General features: G+C 50.5%; 1 protein-coding gene across 2 annotated transcripts in view; it reads left to right on the forward strand.

Moving 5' to 3' along the window:
* The window catches only part of LOC137332251 (macrophage colony-stimulating factor 1 receptor 1-like), a 103,550-nt gene that overhangs the window by 60,817 nt on the left and 23,971 nt on the right, over positions 1-18,762 (forward strand). For both annotated transcript variants that reach the window (XM_067995946.1, XM_067995947.1), the window contains exons 3-6: positions 1,685-1,859; positions 4,761-4,941; positions 17,042-17,157; positions 18,012-18,117. In XM_067995946.1, the coding sequence (XP_067852047.1) occupies positions 1,685-1,859; positions 4,761-4,941; positions 17,042-17,157; positions 18,012-18,117 (578 nt within the window). The remainder of the gene's footprint in view (positions 1-1,684; positions 1,860-4,760; positions 4,942-17,041; positions 17,158-18,011; positions 18,118-18,762) is intronic.

Below are 18,762 nucleotides of genomic sequence, written 5' to 3' on the forward strand. Positions count from 1 at the left end.
GACCCAATTGCCGAATTGATCAATTGCACTTTGCGAGCGTTTTGGTTTCTGTAGCATGGGCGAGCTCGCCAAGGCCGAGCGGCCTCCTCACACCCCTGACTCGAGCTGTCGAGTCGCAGGACAGATTATGTGGGAGCAGTGGCACAGTCCCGCGGGGATGGTCGGTCAGGGGGGGGGTGCCGCGGAGGGAACAGGGTGTCAGCTGATATCCGGATACACCAGGCCCATGGCCATTCCTGGAGGGGTCTGTTTGGGCAGAACCTACCCAATCACCTTTCTGCTATAGCGCAGACAGAACACTGGGGTCAAACCTTGTCATCAAATCCCTCCATGGCCTCGCCCCCTCCCTATCTCTGTAACCTCCTCCAGCCCTACAACCCTCCGAGATCTCTGCACTCCTCCAATTCTGGCCTCTTGTCCATCCCCGATTTTAATCGCTCCACCATTGGCGGCCGTGCCTTCAGCTGCCTGGGCCCGAAGCTCTGGAATTCCCTCCCTAAACCTCTCAGCCTCTCTCTCCTCCTTTAAGACGCTCCTTAAAACCTAGCTCTCTGACCAAGCTTTTGGTCACCTGCCCTAATATCTCCTTATGTGGCCCGAGGTCAAATTTAGTCTGATAATCGCTCCTGTGAAGCGTCTCGGGATGTTTTACTGTGTTAAAGGCGCTATATAAATGCAAGTTGTTGTTGTTGAACCAGAAGCACCGGCCGATCGAATGGCATCTCAGCCTGGAGCCTGACCAAAATCAGTCATTGACCTGAAACGTTAACCCAACCTTTCCCTCTCCACAGACGCTGCCTGACCCGCTGAGTGTTTCCAGCATTTTCTGTTTTTATTCCCTATCCAAAATGGCAGCTTGACTTTCTCTAAAGGGGGCCGACAGGAGAGGGAAAGGAACTCTCATTGGCCTGGTGGGGACAGATGTGTCACGGGTGGCTGCCCAGAGCTGAATTTTTGTACTCATTATTCTGGCACCATCGGGAGTGAAGATTATTTTGGGGGGAGCCCCTCAGGGGCTGTTTCTTGAAATGAAATTTGGTGGGTGATTAGATAGTCCATGATAGGGGAGAGTGTACATGGGCTGTGGAAGGAGCTAGTTTGATAGGAAAAGTGGCATTTTCCTGTCCTGCAAGTGCTAATGAATTTAGTCATGATGTGGAGATGCCGGTGATGGACTGGGGTTGACAATTGTAAACAATTTTACAACACCAAGTTATAGTCCAGCAATTTTATTTTAAATTCACAAGCTTTCGGAGGCTTCCTCCTTCGTCAGGTAAATGTGTTAAAGGCGAGAGAGCTAGGTTTTAAGGAGCGTCTTAAAGGAGGAGAGAGAGGTGGAGAGGTTTAGGGAGGGAATTCCAGAGCTTAGGGCCTAGGCAGCTGAAGGCACGGCCGCCAATGGTGGAGCGATTAAAATCAGGGATGGACAAGAGGCCAGAATTGGAGGAGCGCAGAGATCTCGGAGGGTTGTAGGGCTGGAGGAGGTTTCAGAGATAGGGAGGGAGCGAGGCCATGGAGGGATTTGATGACGAGGTTTGACCCCATTTACCTGACGAAGGAGGAAGCCTCCGAAAGCTTGTGAATTTAAAATAAAATTGCTGGACTATAACTTGGTGTTGTAAAATTGTTTACAATGAATTTAGTGACAGTTTTAAAACCATTTCCAATGTTTTTCTCTCTCCAGAATGCCAGAGTTACTTTGAACCGTGGTATTGATGGCAACTCTTTCCAGATAATCGCCACACTGCAAATTCAGGCTGTGAAAGGAACCGATTCAGGAAACTTCACCTGTACCGCGAAAATAGATCAACACGGGAAGGAGGAGAACCAATCCGCTGTGACCTCATTGCGTGTTTTTGGTAATAACCGTGTGTCCTGCTTATAGCACCTCATGGGGGCCGGGGGAGAGGAGGGACGGGGAGTGGAGGGGGGAGTGGAGAGGGGAGTGGGGGGGAGAGGAGGGACGGGGAGTGGAGGGGGGAGTGGAGAGGGGAGTAAAGGGTAGGGAGTGGAGGGGCGGGAAGTGGAGGGGCAGGGATGGAGGGGGAGTGGAGGGACGGGGAATGGAGGGGGGAGTGGAGAGACGGGGAGTGGGGAGGGGAGTAGAGGGGAGCTTGGAGGGACATAGTGGTGGGACAGGGAGTGGAGGGGAAGCGGAGGGGGAGGGAGGGACGAGGAGTGGAGGGACAGAGTGGGGGGGGTGGGGAGCGAATGGAGGAGTGGAGGGTTGGAGTGGAGGGATGGAGGGGAGGGATGTGTGGAGTGGAGAGGGAGTGGAGGGGCGAGTAGAGTGGAGGGAGAGTGGAGGGGGGAGTGGAGGGAACATGTGTAGTCGGTAGTGACTGACCCTCAGTTCCACCCTCTAACTGTCTTCATTAATTGGATCTAAACTGTCTGAGGGCACAGGAAACTCTGCCAAGTCACTACAGACACGATGGGCCGAATGGCCTCTTTCTGTGCCATAAATTTCTCTGATTCTATGATTACGAAATGATAACAGGGATGAGGGACTTCAGTTATGTGGGACTAGGGAAGCTGGGATTGTTCTCCTTAGAGCAGCAACAACAACAACTACTTGCATTTATATAGCGCCTTTAATATAGGAAAACGTCCCAAGACGCCTCGCAGGCAGAGAAGGTTAAGGGGAGATGCAATCGAGGTGTTCAAATTCATGAAGAGTTTTGACAGAGTAAATAAGGAGAAACTGTTTCCAGTGTCAGGAGGGTCGGTAACCAGAGGACACAGATTTAAGGTAATTGGCAAAAGAGCCAGAGGGGAGATGAGGAGAATTTTTTTTACGCAGCGAGTTGTGATGATCTGGAATTCACTGCCTGAAAGGGCGGTGGAAGCAGATTCAATAATAACTTTCAAAAGGGAATTGGATAAATATTTGAAGGGGAAAATTTGCAGGACTATGGGAAAAGAGCAGGAGAGTGGGACTAATTGGATAGCTCTTTCAAAGAGCCGGCACAGGCACGATGGGCCGAATGGCCTCCTCCTGTGCTGTAAGATCCTATGAACCTATGATTGTCACCTGTTAAAATGCAACTTCAGGTATCTTCCCCCACCTTTGCAAATCTGCTGTTTCAAGTCTTTTTTGTGACAGACTTACCTCACTGATAGCAAAGGGTTAGTATTATAGAATCATGGAGTTTGAAGGTTGAGGCAGGAGTGCTGCCCTCGGCCATTGCTGGTGTTTCTCTCAGAGCGGGGCTGTCCCCTCCTATATAGCCCACACTTTTTGTTCCTTCTTGTTTCTCTTGCCGCTGTTTGGTTGTTTTGATCCCAGCTGGGGTTAAGGTCGTGCTTTGCTCGTGGGCTGGGTTCTATCTACATTTTGGGAGTTAGGTTTGCCCCTATTGGGATGGGGTATAGTGTCAGGAGTTGGGGTTAGGGGTGGGAATGGGGATATGTTTAAGGGGCAGGGCTTGGGGGTTCTGGGCTCGAGGCTAAGCCTTAGGGTTTGACCTTAGAAGTAGGACTTTGGTCTCAGATTTACGATCAGGATTTGAGTTTAGGGTCAGCATTTGGTTAGGATTAGGATCTCCTTCTCTCCATCGCTGAGAGAGAAAGGTTCATGTTTAGGTTCGGGTCTCTATCTCTCCATTGGTATCAGGAAGGGATTAAGGTTGGGGTTAAGGTTCGGGGTTAAAGGTTCGGGGTTAAGGTTCAGGGTTAAGGTTTGGGGTCAGGGTCTCCATCTCTCCATTTGTGTCCAGTTGAGCAGCCTCTGTGGTGGAGAGCTTCCATTGTTTCTAATGGACGCTGCAGCTTTGGGCTGGCCTGAGAACTGACGGGGAACCGACCGGCCCTGTGAAAACATCGCTCCGTCTGGTCACGCTATTCCATTGAGTGTTATCTCCCAGACAGCTTCCTTTGGACAGCCTCCCTGCCCAGTCTGAAGCTGTGACCCTCACTCAGATTTTCCCAGTTTTCTTTTTATTGTATCATTGTCAGGTATGGGATTAAGCTCACACCAATAAGGTTCCCCCTCTTGCTGGGCAAGAGAGGGGCAAAGAGCGGAGAGACAACCCCAATGGTAGGACAGGGGGGGAGACTGGAGATGCTGCTATCGTAGCGTCAGAAGGTGGACAACACAGAATATCGCACCAAGGCTCACGGGTCTTAGGGTCATCAAACTCAATAGGGAATTTTTAAAAATTCATTCTCGGGATGTGGGCATCGCTGGCCAGGCTGGCATTTATTGCCCATCCCTAATTGCCCTTGAGAAGGTGGTGGTGAGCCGCCTTCTTGAACCGCTGCAGTCCGTGTGGTGAAGGTTCTCCCACATTTCCGATAGGCAGGAATTTTCTTTGTCGCGCTTTTGATACGAACTGAGTTTCTCGCTGGGTCACTTCAGCGGGCAGCTAAGAGTCCACCACATTGGTGTGGGGACTGGAGTCACCTATAGGCCCGGACCGGGTAAGGACGGCAGGTTTCCTTCCCTAAAGGACATCAGTGAACCAGTTGGGGTTTTTAACGACAATCCGACAGCTTCACGGCGACTCCACCTTTTTATTCCCGGATTTTATATAAAGAACTGAATCCAAATTCTCAAACTGCCCAGAGTGGGATTTGAACTCATGTTCTCTGGATTATTAGTCCAGGCCCCTAGATTACTAGTCCACTGAGGGGATGGGACAGCGAATCCTGGAAACTTACCTGCCCTGCGCCCATCACAATTCCTGCGCTGGTAAAATTTTGTTCAGGAGGCAGGTTAACCCCCGGAATTCACTCGATTCCTTATCCTGTGTCGACAGACCGAGGTTACGTGCAAATCTTTACCAAACAGAAGACCACCCTGGAAGCAGACAGCGGGGTGAATCTACAACTCCACGTGAGAATCAAGGCCTATCCTAAACTGAGAGAGCATGGCTGGATCTACGACAGGAGGAACAACACCTCTGATCACAAGGCGACACTCACTGAGGGACACAATATGTAATGTATCAAAGAGGCTGTAACAAACAATATAAGGGGCAGACGGGGGCAGTGCCCGTCCGTGGTCTGAGCTCAGTTAGACCGTCTATTTTTATATTTGCTTTTGGCATGTTGGGCAATTTATTCAGCCGTAGCATTCCCACCTCTGAGTCGGAAGGTGCAGGGTTCAAACTCCACTCCAGATAGCGAGACTGCAGACCGGAGCTCCAGACAGTCCCGGGGAGTGGAGACCGGAGCTCCAGACAGTCCCGGGGAGTGGAGACCGGAGCTCCAGACAGTCCCGGGGAGTGGAGACCGGAGCTCCAGACAGTCCCGGGGAGTGGAGACCGGAGCTCCAGACAGTCCCGGGGAATGGAGACCGGAGCTCCAGACAGTCCCGGGGAGCGGAGACCGGAGCTCCAGACAGTCCCGGGGAGTGGAGACCGGAGCTCCAGACAGTCCCGGGGAGTGGAGACCGGAGCTCCAGACAGTCCCGGGGAGTGGAGACCGGAGCTCCAGACAGTCCCGGGGAATGGAGACCGGAGCTCCAGACAGTCCCGGGGAGCGGAGACCGGAGCTCCAGACAGTCCCGGGGAGTGGAGACCGGAGCTCCAGACAGTCCCGGGGAGTGGAGACCGGAGTTCCAGACAGTCCCGGGGAGTGGAGACCGGAGCTCCAGACAGTCCCGGGGAGCGGAGACCGGAGCGCCAGACAGTCCCGGGGAGCGGAGACCGGAGCTCCAGACAGTCCTGGGGAGTGGAGACCGGAGCTCCAGACAGTCCCGGGGAGCGGAGACCGGAGCTCCAGACAGTCCCGGGGAGTGGAGACCGGAGCTCCAGACAGTCCCGGGGAGTGGAGACCGGAGCTCCAGACAGTCCCGGGGAGTGGAGACCGGAGCTCCAGACAGTCCCGGGGAGTGGCGACCGGAGCTCCAGACAGTCCCGGGGAGTGGAGACCGGAGCTCCAGACAGTCCCGGGGAGCGGCGACCGGAGCTCCAGACGGTCCCGGGGAACGGAGACCGGAGCTCCAGACAGTCCCGGGGAGTGGAGACCGGAGCTCCAGACAGTCCCGGGGAGTGGAGACCGGAGCTCCAGACGGTCCTGGGGAGCGGAGACCGGAGCTCCAGACAGTCCCGGGGAGTGGCGACCGGAGCTCCAGACAGTCCCGGGGGGAGGAGACCGGAGCTCCAGACAGTCCCGGGGAGTGGCGACCGGAGCTCCAGACAGTCCCGGGGAGTGGAGACCGGAGCTCCAGACAGTCCCGGGGAGTGGAGACCGGAGCTCCAGACTGTCCCGGCCTATAGTTCTGTTGTTCTTTGGTTTAAATCACTCAGCACCTCCTATCCCCTCTGCACCTAATTCCCACACTCACCAAATTCCCAGTTGAATTTCCTCACTCTGTTGCTCTTCACTCTGTTACAGGTTCACTCTCTGTCATTCCCAACCTCTGTGCTCTGTTTTATATTCATGACCTCTAGTTTTGGTCTCCCCACAAGTGGAAACATTTTCTCTACGTCTACCCTATCAAACCCTTTCATAATCTTAAAGACCTCGATCAGGTCACCCCTCAGTCTTCTCTTTTCTAGAGAAAAGAGCCCCAGCCTGTTCAGCCTTTCCTGATAATTATATCCTCACATAGTTCTGGTGGTATCCTTGTGAATCTTTTTTGCACCTTCTCCAGTGCCTCTATATCCTTTCTATAATATGGAGACCAGAACTGTTCACAATACTCCAAGTGTGGTCTAACCAAGGTTCTGTACAAGTTTAACATAACTTCTCTGCTTTTCAATTCTATCCCTCTAGAAATGAACCCCAGTGCTTGGTTTGCCTTTTTTATGGCCTTATTAACCTGTGTCGCTACTTTTAGTGATTTGTGTATCTGTTCCCCCAGATCCCTTTGCTCCTCTATCCCATTTAGACTCTTATTATCCAAGCAGTATGTGGCCTCCTTATTCTTTCTACTGAAATGTACCACCTCACACTTAACTATATTGAAATTCATTTGCCAATTACACGCCCATTCTGCGAGTTTATTAATGTCCTCTTGTATTTTGACCCATTCTCCCTTTGTATTAACCACACCCCCCAATTTGGTGCCATCCGCAAATTTTGAAATTGTACTTCCGATTCCTGAGTCCAAATCATTGATGTAAATTGTGAACAACAGTGGTCCCAGCACCGATCCCTGTGGAACACCACTTCCCATCTTTTGCCAGTCTGAGTAACTACCCTTAACCCCTACTCTCTGTTTTCTGTTTTGTAGCCAGCTTGCTATCCATTCTGCTACCTGACCCCTGACTCCACACGCTCTGACCTTAGTCATGAGTCTACAATGCGATACCCTATCGAAGGTCTTTTGAAAATCCAAATATATTACATCTACTACATTACCCTTGTCTACTCTTTCTGTTACTTCTTCAAAGAATTTGATAAGTTTGGTCAGGTATGATCTTCCCTCCTGAAATCCGTGCTGACTATTCTTTATTATATTTTCATTCTCTCGATGTTTTTCCATTACATCTTTGAGTAAAGATTCCATTATCTTTTCTACCACGGACGTTAAGCTAACTGGTCTATAGTTCCCTGGACTGGTTCTATCTCCCTTTTTAAATATGGGAATCACATTATCTGTCCGCCAGTCCTCTGGCACTATTCCCTTTTCCAGTGAATTTTTATATATATGTAATAGTGCCTCTGCTATCTCTTCTCTGACTTCTTTTAAAATGTGCGGGTACAATCCATCCAGACCAGGGGTTTTATCCTCTCTAAGTTTGATTAGTTTTTCAATTATTTATTTATTTATTTTTTTTATTCGTTCACGGGATGTGGGCGTCGCTGGCGAGGCCGGCATTTATTGCCCATCCCTAATTGCCCTTGAGAAGGTGGTGGTGAGCCGCCTTCTTGAACCGCTGCAGTCCGTGTGGTGACGGTTCTCCCACAGTGCTGTTAGGAAGGGAGTTCCAGGATTTTGACCCAGCGACAATGAAGGAACGGCGATATATTTCCAAGTCGGGATGGTGTGTGACTTGGAGGGGAACGTGCAGGTGGTGTTGTTCCCATGCGCCTGCTGCCCTTGTCCTTCTAGGTGGTAGAGGTCACGGGTTTGGGAGGTGTTGTCGAAGAAGCCTTGGCGAGTTGCTGCAGTGCATCCTGTGGATGGTACACACTGCAGCCACAGTGCGCCGGTGGTGAAGGGAGTGAATGTTTAGGGTGGTGGATGGGGTGCCAATCAAGCGGGCTGCTTTATCTTGGATGGTGTCGAGCTTCTTGAGTGTTGTTGGAGCTGCACTCATCCAGGCAAGTGGAGAGTATTCCATCACACTCCTGACTTGTGCCTTGTAGATGGTGGAAAGGCTTTGGGGAGTCAGGAGGTGAGTCACTCGCCGCAGAATACCCAGCCTCTGACCTGCTCTCGTAGCCACAGTATTTATATGGCTGGTCCAGTTAAGTTTCTGGTCAATGGTGACCCCCAGGATGTTGATGGTGGGGGATTCGGCGATGGTAATGCCGTTGAATGTCAAGGGGAGGTGGTTAGACCCTCTCTTGTTGGAGATGGTCATTGCCTGGCACTTATCTGGCGCGAATGTTACTTGCCACTTATCAGCCCAAGCCTGGATGTTGTCCAGGTCTTGCTGCATGCAGGCACGGACTGCTTCATTATCTGAGGGGTTGCGAATGGAACTGAACACTGTGCAGTCATCAGCGAACATCCCCATTTCTGACCTTATGATGGAGGGAAGGTCATTGATGAAGCAGCTGAAGATGGTTGGGCCTAGGTCACTGCCCTGAGGAACTCCTGCAGCAATGCCCTGCGGCTGAGATGATTGGCCTCCAACAACCACTACCATCTTCCTTTGTGCTAAGTATGACTCCAGCCACTGGAGAGTTTTCCCCCTGATTCCCATTGACTTCAATTTTACTAGGGCTCCTTGGTGCCACACTCGGTCAAATGCTGCCTTGATGTCAAGGGCAGCCACTCTCACCTCACCTCTGGAATTCAGCTCTTTTGTCCATGTTTGGACCAAGGCTGTAATGAGGTCTGGAGCCGAGTGGTCCTGGCGGAACCCAAACTGAGCATCGGTGAGCAGGTTATTGGTGAGTAAGTGCCGCTTGATAGCACTGTCGACGCCACCTTCCATCACTTTGCTGATGATTGAGAGTAGACTGATGGGGCGGTAATTGGCCGGATTGGATTTGTCCTGCTTTTTGTGGACAGGACATACCTGGGCAATTTTCCACATTGTCGGGTGGATGCCAGTGTTGTAGCTGTACTGGAACAGCTTGGCGAGAGGCGCAGCTAGTTCTGGAGCACAAGTCTTCAGCACTACAGCTGGGATGTTGTCGGGGCCCATAGCCTTTGCTGTATCCAGTGCACTCAGCCGTTTCTTGATATCACGTGGAGTGAATCGAATTGGCCGAAGACTGGCTTCCGTGATGGTGGGGATATCGGGAGGAGGCTGAGATGGATTATCCACTCGGCACTTCTGGCTGAAGATGGTTGCAAACGCTTCAGCCTTGTCTTTTGCACTCACGTGCTGGACTCCGCCATCATTGAGAATGGGGATGTTTGCAGAGCCTCCTCCTCCCGTTAGTTGTTTAATTGTCCACCACCATTCACGACTGGATGTGGCAGGACTGCAGAGCTTTGATCTGATCCGTTGGTTGTGGAATTGCTTAGCTCTGTCTATAGCATGTTGCTTCCACTGTTTAGCATGCATGTAGTCCTGAGTTGTAGCTTCACCAGGTTGGCACCTCATTTTTAGGTACGCCCGGTGCTGCTCCTGGCATGCTCTTCTACACTCCTCATTGAACCAGGGTTGATCCCTTGGCTTGTTGGTAATGGTAGAGTGAGGAATATGCCGGGCCATGAGGTTACAGATTGTGCTGGAATACAATTCTGCTGCTGCTGATGGCCCACAGCGCCTCATGGATGCCCAGTTTTGAGCTGCTGGATCTGTTCTGAATCTATCCCATTTAGCACGGTGGTAGTGCCACACAACACGTTGGATGGTGTCCTCAGTGCGAAGACGGGATTTCATCTCCACGAGGACTGTGCGGTGGTCACTCCTACCAATACTGTCATGGACTGATGCATTTGCGACAGGTAGATTGGTGAGGACGAGGTCAAGTAAGTTTTTCCCTCGTGTTGGTTCGCTCACCACCTGCCACAGGCCCAGTCTAGCAGCTATGTCCTTCAGGACTCGGCCAGCTCGGTCAGTAGTGGTGCTACCGAGCCACTCTTGGTGATGGACATTGAAGTCCCCCACCCAGAGTACATTTTGTGCCCTTGCTACCCTCAGTGCTTCCTTCAAGTGGTGCTCAACATGGAGGAGGACTGATTCATCAGCTGAGGGAGGGCGGGAGGTGGTAATCAGCAGGAGGTTTCCTTGCTCATGTTTGACCTGATGCCATGAGATTTCATGGGGTCCAGAGTCAATGTTCAGGACTCCCAGGGCCACTCCCTCCTGACTGTATATCACTGTACCGCCACCTCTGGTGGGTCTGTCCTGCCGGTGGCACAGGACATCCCCAGGGATGGTGATGGAAGAGTCTGGGATGTTGGCTGAAAGATATGATTCTGTGAGTATGGCTATGACAGGCTGTTGCTTGACTGGTCTGTGGGACAGCTCTCCCAATTTTGGCACAAGTCCCCAGATGTTAGTAAGGAGGACCTTGCAGGGTCGACTGGGCTTGGTGTTTTGCCGTTGTCGTGTCCGATGCCTGGTGGTCCGATGCCGGGTGGTCCGTCCGGTTTTATTCTTATTATGACTTTTCGTAGTGAGATATTACAACTGAGTGGCTTGCTAGGCCATTTCAGAGGGCAATTAAGAATCAACCACATTGCTGTGGGTCTGGAGTCACATGTAGGCCAGACCGGGTAAGGACGGCAGGTTTCCTTCCCTAAAGGACATTAGTGAACCAGATGGGTTTTTACGACAATCCGGTAGTTTCATGGCCACCATTACTGATACTAGTATTTTAATTCCAGATTTTATTTTAATTAATTGAATTTAATTAATTAATTGAATTTAAATTCGCCATCTGCTGTGGCAGGATTTGAACTCATGACTCTGGATTTTAGTCCAGGCCTCTGGATTACTAGCCCAGTAACATAACCACTATGCTACCGTCCCCCCTTTCTATCGTAAATGTTTTATTATCTTTTTTGATCTCTTCCTCTAATGTCCTGCCCACCGTGTTAGTCTCCCCGGTAAATACTGCGACAAAGTAATGATTCAATATTTCTGCCATTTCGCTGTCATTCCCTGTGAGTTTATTGTGTGTATCCCTGAGTGGCCCAATCCCTATCCTGATTTTTCTTTTGTTATTTATGTGTCTTTAGGATACTTTACTATTTCTTTTTATATTCCTCGATAATTTAATCTCATAATTCCTCTTTGCTTTCCTAAATGTTTTTTGATTCTTTCTTAACCTCTCTGTATTCCCTTTAGTCATCCTCTCCTCTATTGTCTGTGCATTTAGTGAATGACGCAGTCTTAGTGGAGGGAGAGATCTCGGCTAGGACACCTCATTGCTCTTTTTAAATAGCGTCTTGGGATCATTAACACGCAGCTAAACCAATGGAACAGGCAGGCAGATTAACATCTCATCTAAAAGACGGCACCTCCGACAGTGCAGCACTCCTTCAGTATTGCAATGCGAGTGTCGGCCTGGATTTAACCTTCTGATTGAGAGGCAAGAAAAGCCCGGACTAATCAAGGACAGTCAGCATGGATTTGTTAAGGGGAGGTCGTGTCTGACTAACATAATTGAATTTTTCGAGGATAAGAAGGATTGATGAGAGTAGCACATTTGATGTAGTCTACAGGGATTTTAGCAATGCTTTTGACAAGGTCCCACATGGCAGATTGGTCAAAAAAGTAAAAGCCCATGGGATCCAAGGGAATGTGGCAAATTGGATCCAAAATTGGCTCAGTGGCAGGAAGCAAAGGGTAATGGTCGACGGGTGTTTTTGTGACTGGAAGGCTGTTTCCAGTGGGGTTCAGCAGGGCTCGGTACTTGGTCCTTTGCTTTTTGTGGTTACATTAACGATTTGGATTTAAACGTAGGGGGCATGATTAAGAAATTTGCAGATGACACAAGGATAGGCTGTGTGGTTGATAGTGAGGAGGAAAGCTGTAGACTGCAGGAAGATAGCAATGGACTGGTCAGGTGGGCAGAAAAGTGGCAAATGGAGTTCAATCCGGAGAAGTGTGAGGTAATGCATTTGGGGAGAGCAAACAAGGCAAGGGAATACACAATAAATGGGAGGATACTGAGAGGTGTAGAGGAAGTGAGGGACCTTGCCGTGCATGTCCACAGATCCCTGAAGGTAGCAGGACAGGTAGATAAGGTGGTTAAGAAGGCATACGGGATACTTTCCTTTATTCACCGAGGCATAGAATATAAGAGCAGGGAGATTATGCTGGAACTGTATAAAACACTGGTTAGGCCACAGCTTGAGTACTGTGTACAGTTCTGGTCACCACTTTACAGGAAGGATGTGATTGCACTAGAGAGGGTACAGAGGAGATTTACGAGGATGTTGCCAGGACTGGAGAATTTTAGCTATGAGGAAAGATTGGATAGGCTGGGGTTGTTTTCCTTGGAAGAGGAGGCTGAGGGGAGATTTAATTGAGGTGTACAAAATTATGACAGGGCTAGATAGAGTGGATAGGAAGGACCATTTGCCACTTTTCTGCCCATCTGACCAGTCCATTGATATCTTCCTGCAGTCTACAGCTTTCCTCCTGACTATCAACCACACGGCCTATCCTTGTGTCATCCACAAATTTCTTAGCAGAGGGGTCAGTAATCAGGGGGCATAGATTTAAAGTGATTGGTAGAAGGATTAGAGGGGAGCTGAGGAAAACATTTTTCACCCAGAGGGTGGTGGGGTCTGGAACTCACTGCCTGAGAGGGTGGGAGAGGCAGAAACCCTCAACTCATTTAAAAAGTACCTGGATGTGCACCTGAAGAGCCGTGACCTACAGGGCTACGGACCAAGTGCTGGAAAGTGGGATTAGGCTGGGTGGCTCATTTCTCAGCCGGCACAGACACGATGGGCCGAATGGCCTCCTTCTGTGCCATAAATTTTCTATGATTCTGTGATTCAAGAGTGCTATAAACTGAGCCAAGCTGACAGCTGGAGTACTGTTTCCAATTCTGGGCACCGCACTTTAGGAAGGATGTGAAGGCCTTAGAGAGGGTGCAGAGGAGATTTACTGGAATGGTTCCAGGGATGAGGGACTTCAGTTATGTGGAGAGACTGGAGAAGCTGGGGTTGTTCTCCTTAGAACAGAGGCGATTAGGGGGAGATTTAATAGAGGGGTTCAAAATCATGAGGGGTTTTAACAGAGGAAAGAAGGAGAATCTGTTTCCAGTGGCAGGAGGGTCGTTAACCAGAGGACACAGATTTACGGTAATTGGCAAAGGAGCAGAGGGGAGATTTTTTTTACACAGTGAGTTGTTCTGATCTGGAATGCACTGCCTGAAAGGGCGGTGGAAGCAGATTCAATAATAAGTTTCAAAAGGGAATTGGATAAATAGTTGAAGGGGAAAAATTTGCAGGACTATGGGGAAAGAGCAGGGGAATGGGACTAATTGGATAGCTCTTTCAAAGAGCCGTCACAGGAACGATGGGCCGAATGGCCACCTTCTGTGCTGTATGAGTCTGTGATTCTATGACTCTATGACGCACTGAAAAGGATATTCAATAATCAAAGGATTAAACATTTTGTGTCCCTGTGACCCTGTCGGTAAACGCACTGAGCTGCACAGCAAGATCCCAGCTCCTCCCCTGGTCTGTGTTGAGTTCTCTGATCTGAGCCAGATTGGCACGGTGTGCAAAAATTAGCCTCATTGGTCCTGGGTTAGAGAGAGATAAAATCAGCCTGGGTCCCTGCTCCTGATTGCTATCCAGTGACTCCCGCTGATATGTGCAATGGTGGGGTGGGGGGGCAGGGGGCGTGGGGGGACGGGGGGGGCGGGGGGGGCGCGGGGGGGGCGGGGGGACGGGGGGGGCGGGGGGGCGGGGGGAGCGAGGACAGGAGTCGACACGATTATGATGTCCCCCACATTGGAAAAGCCAACTGTGATTTACTCTCTAGGCTCACACATGAAGACCACTTGATTTGGGAGCGGCCAGTCGGGTTGGAACTGTAACCAGGGACACTTCAACTCCTTATAGAGAGGAGGGGGAAGGTGAAAGGGGAGGGGAGGAGAGGGAAAGGAGAGAGAGGGAGGGGAGGAGGAGGGGGAAGGGGAAAGGAGAGGAGAGAGGGGAGGAGGAGAGGGAAGGGGAAAGGAGAGAAGAGGAGGAGAGGGAAGGGGAAAGGAGAGAAGAGGAGGAGAGGGAAGGGGAAAGGAGAGGAGAGAGAAGAGGGGAGGGGGATAGAGAAAGGAAGGGAGGAAAGGGAAGGGGAAAGGAGAGTGGAGGAGTGGAAGAGAGGGAAGGGGAACGAAAGGAGAGGAGAGGAATGGAGAAGGGGAAATGAGAGGAGAGAGAGGGGAGGAGGAGAGGGAAAAGAAGTGGGAGAGAAAAAAGGAAGGGGAAAGGAGAGAGAGAGGAAGGAAGGAGTGGGAAGGGGAAAGAGGAGAGGAAAGGGGAAAGGAGAGGAGGGGAGGAGGAGAGGGAAGGGGAAAGGAGAAGGAAAGGGAAAAGGGGGCATGGGAGAAAGGCAAAAAATGGCACAGATCCTGGCGACTGGGGGAGATACAAAGAACAGCAAATGGTGACAAAACAGACAGTAAGAGCTACAAAAAGGGAGTTTGAAAAGAAACTTGCAAGGGATATCAAAATCAACACAAACAATTTTACAATTATATTAGGAAACAGAGGGTGGTCAGGAGCAATGTGGGCCCCTTAAAAACTGATAATGGTGAGATTATAAATGAAAATAAGGAAATGGCGGACATGTTAAATAATTACCCGAACTATAATCTTCCAAAGTTCTCTCGATTCAGGAACCGTTCCTTTAAATTGGAAAATTGCACATGTCACTCCGTTATTTTAAGAAAGGAGAGAGAGGGAAACCAGGGAATTATAGACCAGTTAGCCTAACATCTGTTGTGGGGAAAATGCTGGAGTCTATAATTAAGGATAGGGTGACTGAACACCTCGAGAATTTTCAGTTAATCAGAGAGAGCCAGCATGGATTTGTGAAAGGTAGGTCGTGCCTGACAAACCTGATTGAATTTTTTGAAGAGGTGACTAAAGTAGTGGACAGGGGAATGTCAATGGATGTTATTTATATGGACTTCCAGAAGGCATTTGATAAACTCCCTCATAAGAGACTGTTAGATAAAGTTGGAACTCATGGAATTGAGGGCAAATTATTGACCTGGTTAGGAAGTTGGCTGAGCGGCAGGAGACAGAGAGTAGGGATAATGGGCAGGTACTCACATTGGCAGGATGTGACAGCACAGAGATATTAATAGATTAAGTGAATGGGAAAAACTGTGGCAAATGGATTTCAATGTAGGCAAGTGTGAGGTCATCCACTTTGGACCTAAAAAGGATCAATCAGAGTACTTTCTAAATGCTGAAAAGCTCAGAACAGTGGATGTCCAAAGAGACTTAGGGGTCCACGTACATAGATCATTAAAATGTCATGGACAGGTACAGAAAATAATCAATAAGGCTAATGGAATGCTGGCCTTTATATCCAGAGGACTGGAGTACAAGGGGGCAGAAGTTATGCTGCAGCTATACAAAACCCTGGTTAGACCGCACCTGGAGTACTGTGAGCAGTTCTGGGCACCGCACCTTTGGAAGGACATATTGGCCTTGGAGGGAGTGCAGCGTAGGTTTACTAGAATGATACCCGGACTTCAAGGGTTAAGTTACGAGGCGAGATTACACAAACTAGGGTTGTATTCTCTGGAATTTAGAAGATTAAGGGGTGATTTGATTGAAGTTTTCAAGATATTAAGGGGAACTGATGGGGTAGATAGAGAGAAACTATTTCCGCTGGTTGGGGATTCTAGGAGTAGGGGACACAGTCTAAAAATTAGAGCCAGAACTTTCAGAAGGGAAGTCAGGAAACACTTCTACACACAAAGGGTGGTAGAAGTTTGGAATTCTCTTCCGCAAACGACAGCTGATGCTAGCTCAATTGTTAATTTTAAATCTGACTTAGATTTTTGTTCACAAAAGGTATTAAGGGATAAGGGGGCTAAGGCGGGTATATGGAGTTAGGTCACAGATCAGCCATGATCTCACTGAATGGCTGAACAGGCTCGAGGGGCTGAACGGCCTCCTCCAGTTCCTATGTTCCTGTGGTCCTATGAGAGCAGAAGGGGGAGAGGGGAAAGGGGAGGAGAGAGAGGAGGGAGAAGGGGAAAGGGGAGGAGAGAGAGGAGGGAGAAGGGGAAAGGGGAGGAGAGAGGAGGGGAAGGGGAAACGAGAGGAGAGAGAGGAGGGAGAAGGGGATAGGAGAGGAGAGAGAGAGGAGGGAGAAGGGGAAAGGAGAGGAGAGGAGAGAGAGGAGGGAGAAGGGGAAAGGAGAGGAGAGGAGAGAGAGGAGGGGAAGGGGAAAGGAGAGGAGAGGAGAGAGAGGAGGGAGAAGGGGATAGGAGAGGAGAGAGAGAGGAGGGAGAAGGGGAAAGGAGAGGAGAGGAGAGAGAGGAGGGGAAGGGGAAAGGAGAGGAGAGAGAGAGGAGGGGAAGGGGAAAGGGGAGGAGAGGAGAGAGAGGAGGGAGAAGGGGAAAGGGGAGGAGAGAGAGAGAGGAGGGAGAAGGGGATAGGAGAGGAGAGAGAGAGGAGGGAGAAGGGGAAAGGGGAGGAGAGGAGAGAGAGGAGGGGAAGGGGAAAGGGGAGGAGGGAGAGGAGGGGAAGGGGAAAGGGGAGGAGAGAGAGAGAGGAGGGAGAAGGGGATAGGAGAGGAGAGAGAGAGGAGGGAGAAGGGGAAAGGGGAGGAGAGGAGAGAGAGGAGGGGAAGGGGAAAGGGGAGGAGGGAGAGGAGGGGAAGGGGAAAGGGGAGGAGAGAGAGGAGGAGAAGGGGAAAGGAGAGGAGGGAGAGGAGGGGAGAGGGAGAGGAAGGCAGGAAGGAAGAGGAGTAGAGAATGGAAGAGGGGAAAGATTCATGCTGTGATTCTGTGGCTTTAATTTATTTTGCAGATACGAGAGTTCTCTCAGCTTGGTGCGACTGAAGGGAGTGGAGAGTGGGCCATACACGGTTTTTGCATCCAATGCAGACGCAAACTCGACCCTGACCTTTCACGTATTAATATATCGTAAGTAACGACTCACTAAAGTGACCGAGAAATCCTCCAACCCGGCAGTAACATTACTTGTACGAGAAACTCCCCATTAGGAGAGAGTGGAGTGTGTTTCAGACTCCTGGCCCCTGACCATCAGCCTCTCCCAACACCTTCAATCCCCTCCCCCTTCCCGCAAGCCTCACCTCCTCCAGCCCTTTATTCTCTCCGCTCTACCTCCGAGAGCCTTTCCTGAGAATCAGGTTGTCCCGGAGCCCCCTGGCAGTAACCATCTTCTCCCACGCTGGGACTTCTCAAACTGTACAGCTCTTCCACTCCCTCACTCTCCCCTCCCACCCGCAGTCTGAAGGCCCTGTGTGTGTCTGTGTGTGTGTGTGTGTGTCTGTGTGTGTCAGTGTCTGTCTGTGTGTCTGTGTCTGTCTGTGTGTGTCTGTGCGTGTCTGTGTGTGCCTGTGTTTGTCAGTGTCTGTCTGTGTGTGTGTGTCAGTATGTGTCTGTGTGTGTGTCAGTGTCTGTCTGTGTGTGTCAGTGTGTCTGTGTGTTTGTCAGTGTCTGTCTGTGTGTGTGTGTCAGTGTGTGTCAGTATGTGTCTGTCTGTGTGTGCCTGTGTTTGTCAGTGTCTGTCTGTGTGTGTGTGTCAGTGTGTGTCAGTATGTGTCTGTCTGTGTGTGCCTGTGTTTGTCAGTGTCTGTCTGTGTGTGTGTGTCAGTGTGTGTCAGTATGTGTCTGTCTGTGTGTGCCTGTGTGTGTCAGTGTCTGTCTGTGTGTGTGTCAGTGTCTGTCTGTGTGTGTGTTTTCTTTTTGAATCTTTGTTGCTTCATGGCCGTTGTTTAGGATGAAATAACTTTTTTTTCCTTCTCCCCGCTCAGAAAAGCCGACAGTGACCATTCGGAGGGACGAAGTGTTCCGCTGCCTGGCCTCTGGGTTTCCCGCACCGACCATTCTCTGGTACCAGTGCCCAGCGCACACAGACAGGTAGACGGGAGAACATGAATCTACCGATTCCTGGAGCAGGAGGGAGTTAGCACAGTGACGATACAGGGACTGAGGAGGCCTAGAAATGCATTAATGCCCGCCATATTGGTTAAGGCTCCGGTATAACCGTCCAGGGCCTGTGCCTGAAACGGGTGTTAAGACACCTTCCTGAAATTGGGCTGGCCCTGAATGCCTCCTGCTGGGCCTGTGGCATTCAGGAAAACCTGGTCTAAATGCGGCCTACCTGAAAGTGGAGCCGGGAGATTCAGGAGTTCTTCCCCCAAGTCCTGAAGACCATTTCTGACCCCCCCACCAACCCTGGCTCGGCCCCCGCCCAAGGTGGAGGTCCAAGACTTTTAGTTGGCTGCCTGTCGTGTGACCTGTGGCCCAGTGGGCAGCACTCTCACCTCTAAGTCAGAAGGTCATGGGTTCAAGTCTGATTCCAGGGACAAAATCCAGGCCGACACTCCCAGTGCAGTAATGAGGGAGTGCTGCACTGTCAGAAGGTGCCGTCTTTCAGACGAGACGTTAAACCGAGGCCCTAGCTACCCTCTCAGGTGGATGTGAAAGATCCCACAGCCACTGTTTTGAAGAAAAGCGGGGGAGTTCTCCCCAGTGCCCTGAGGCCAATATTTATCCCTCAAA

The sequence above is a fragment of the Heptranchias perlo genome, chromosome 14 (assembly GCF_035084215.1).
Source record: "Heptranchias perlo isolate sHepPer1 chromosome 14, sHepPer1.hap1, whole genome shotgun sequence".
Lineage (NCBI taxonomy): Eukaryota > Metazoa > Chordata > Chondrichthyes > Hexanchiformes > Hexanchidae > Heptranchias > Heptranchias perlo.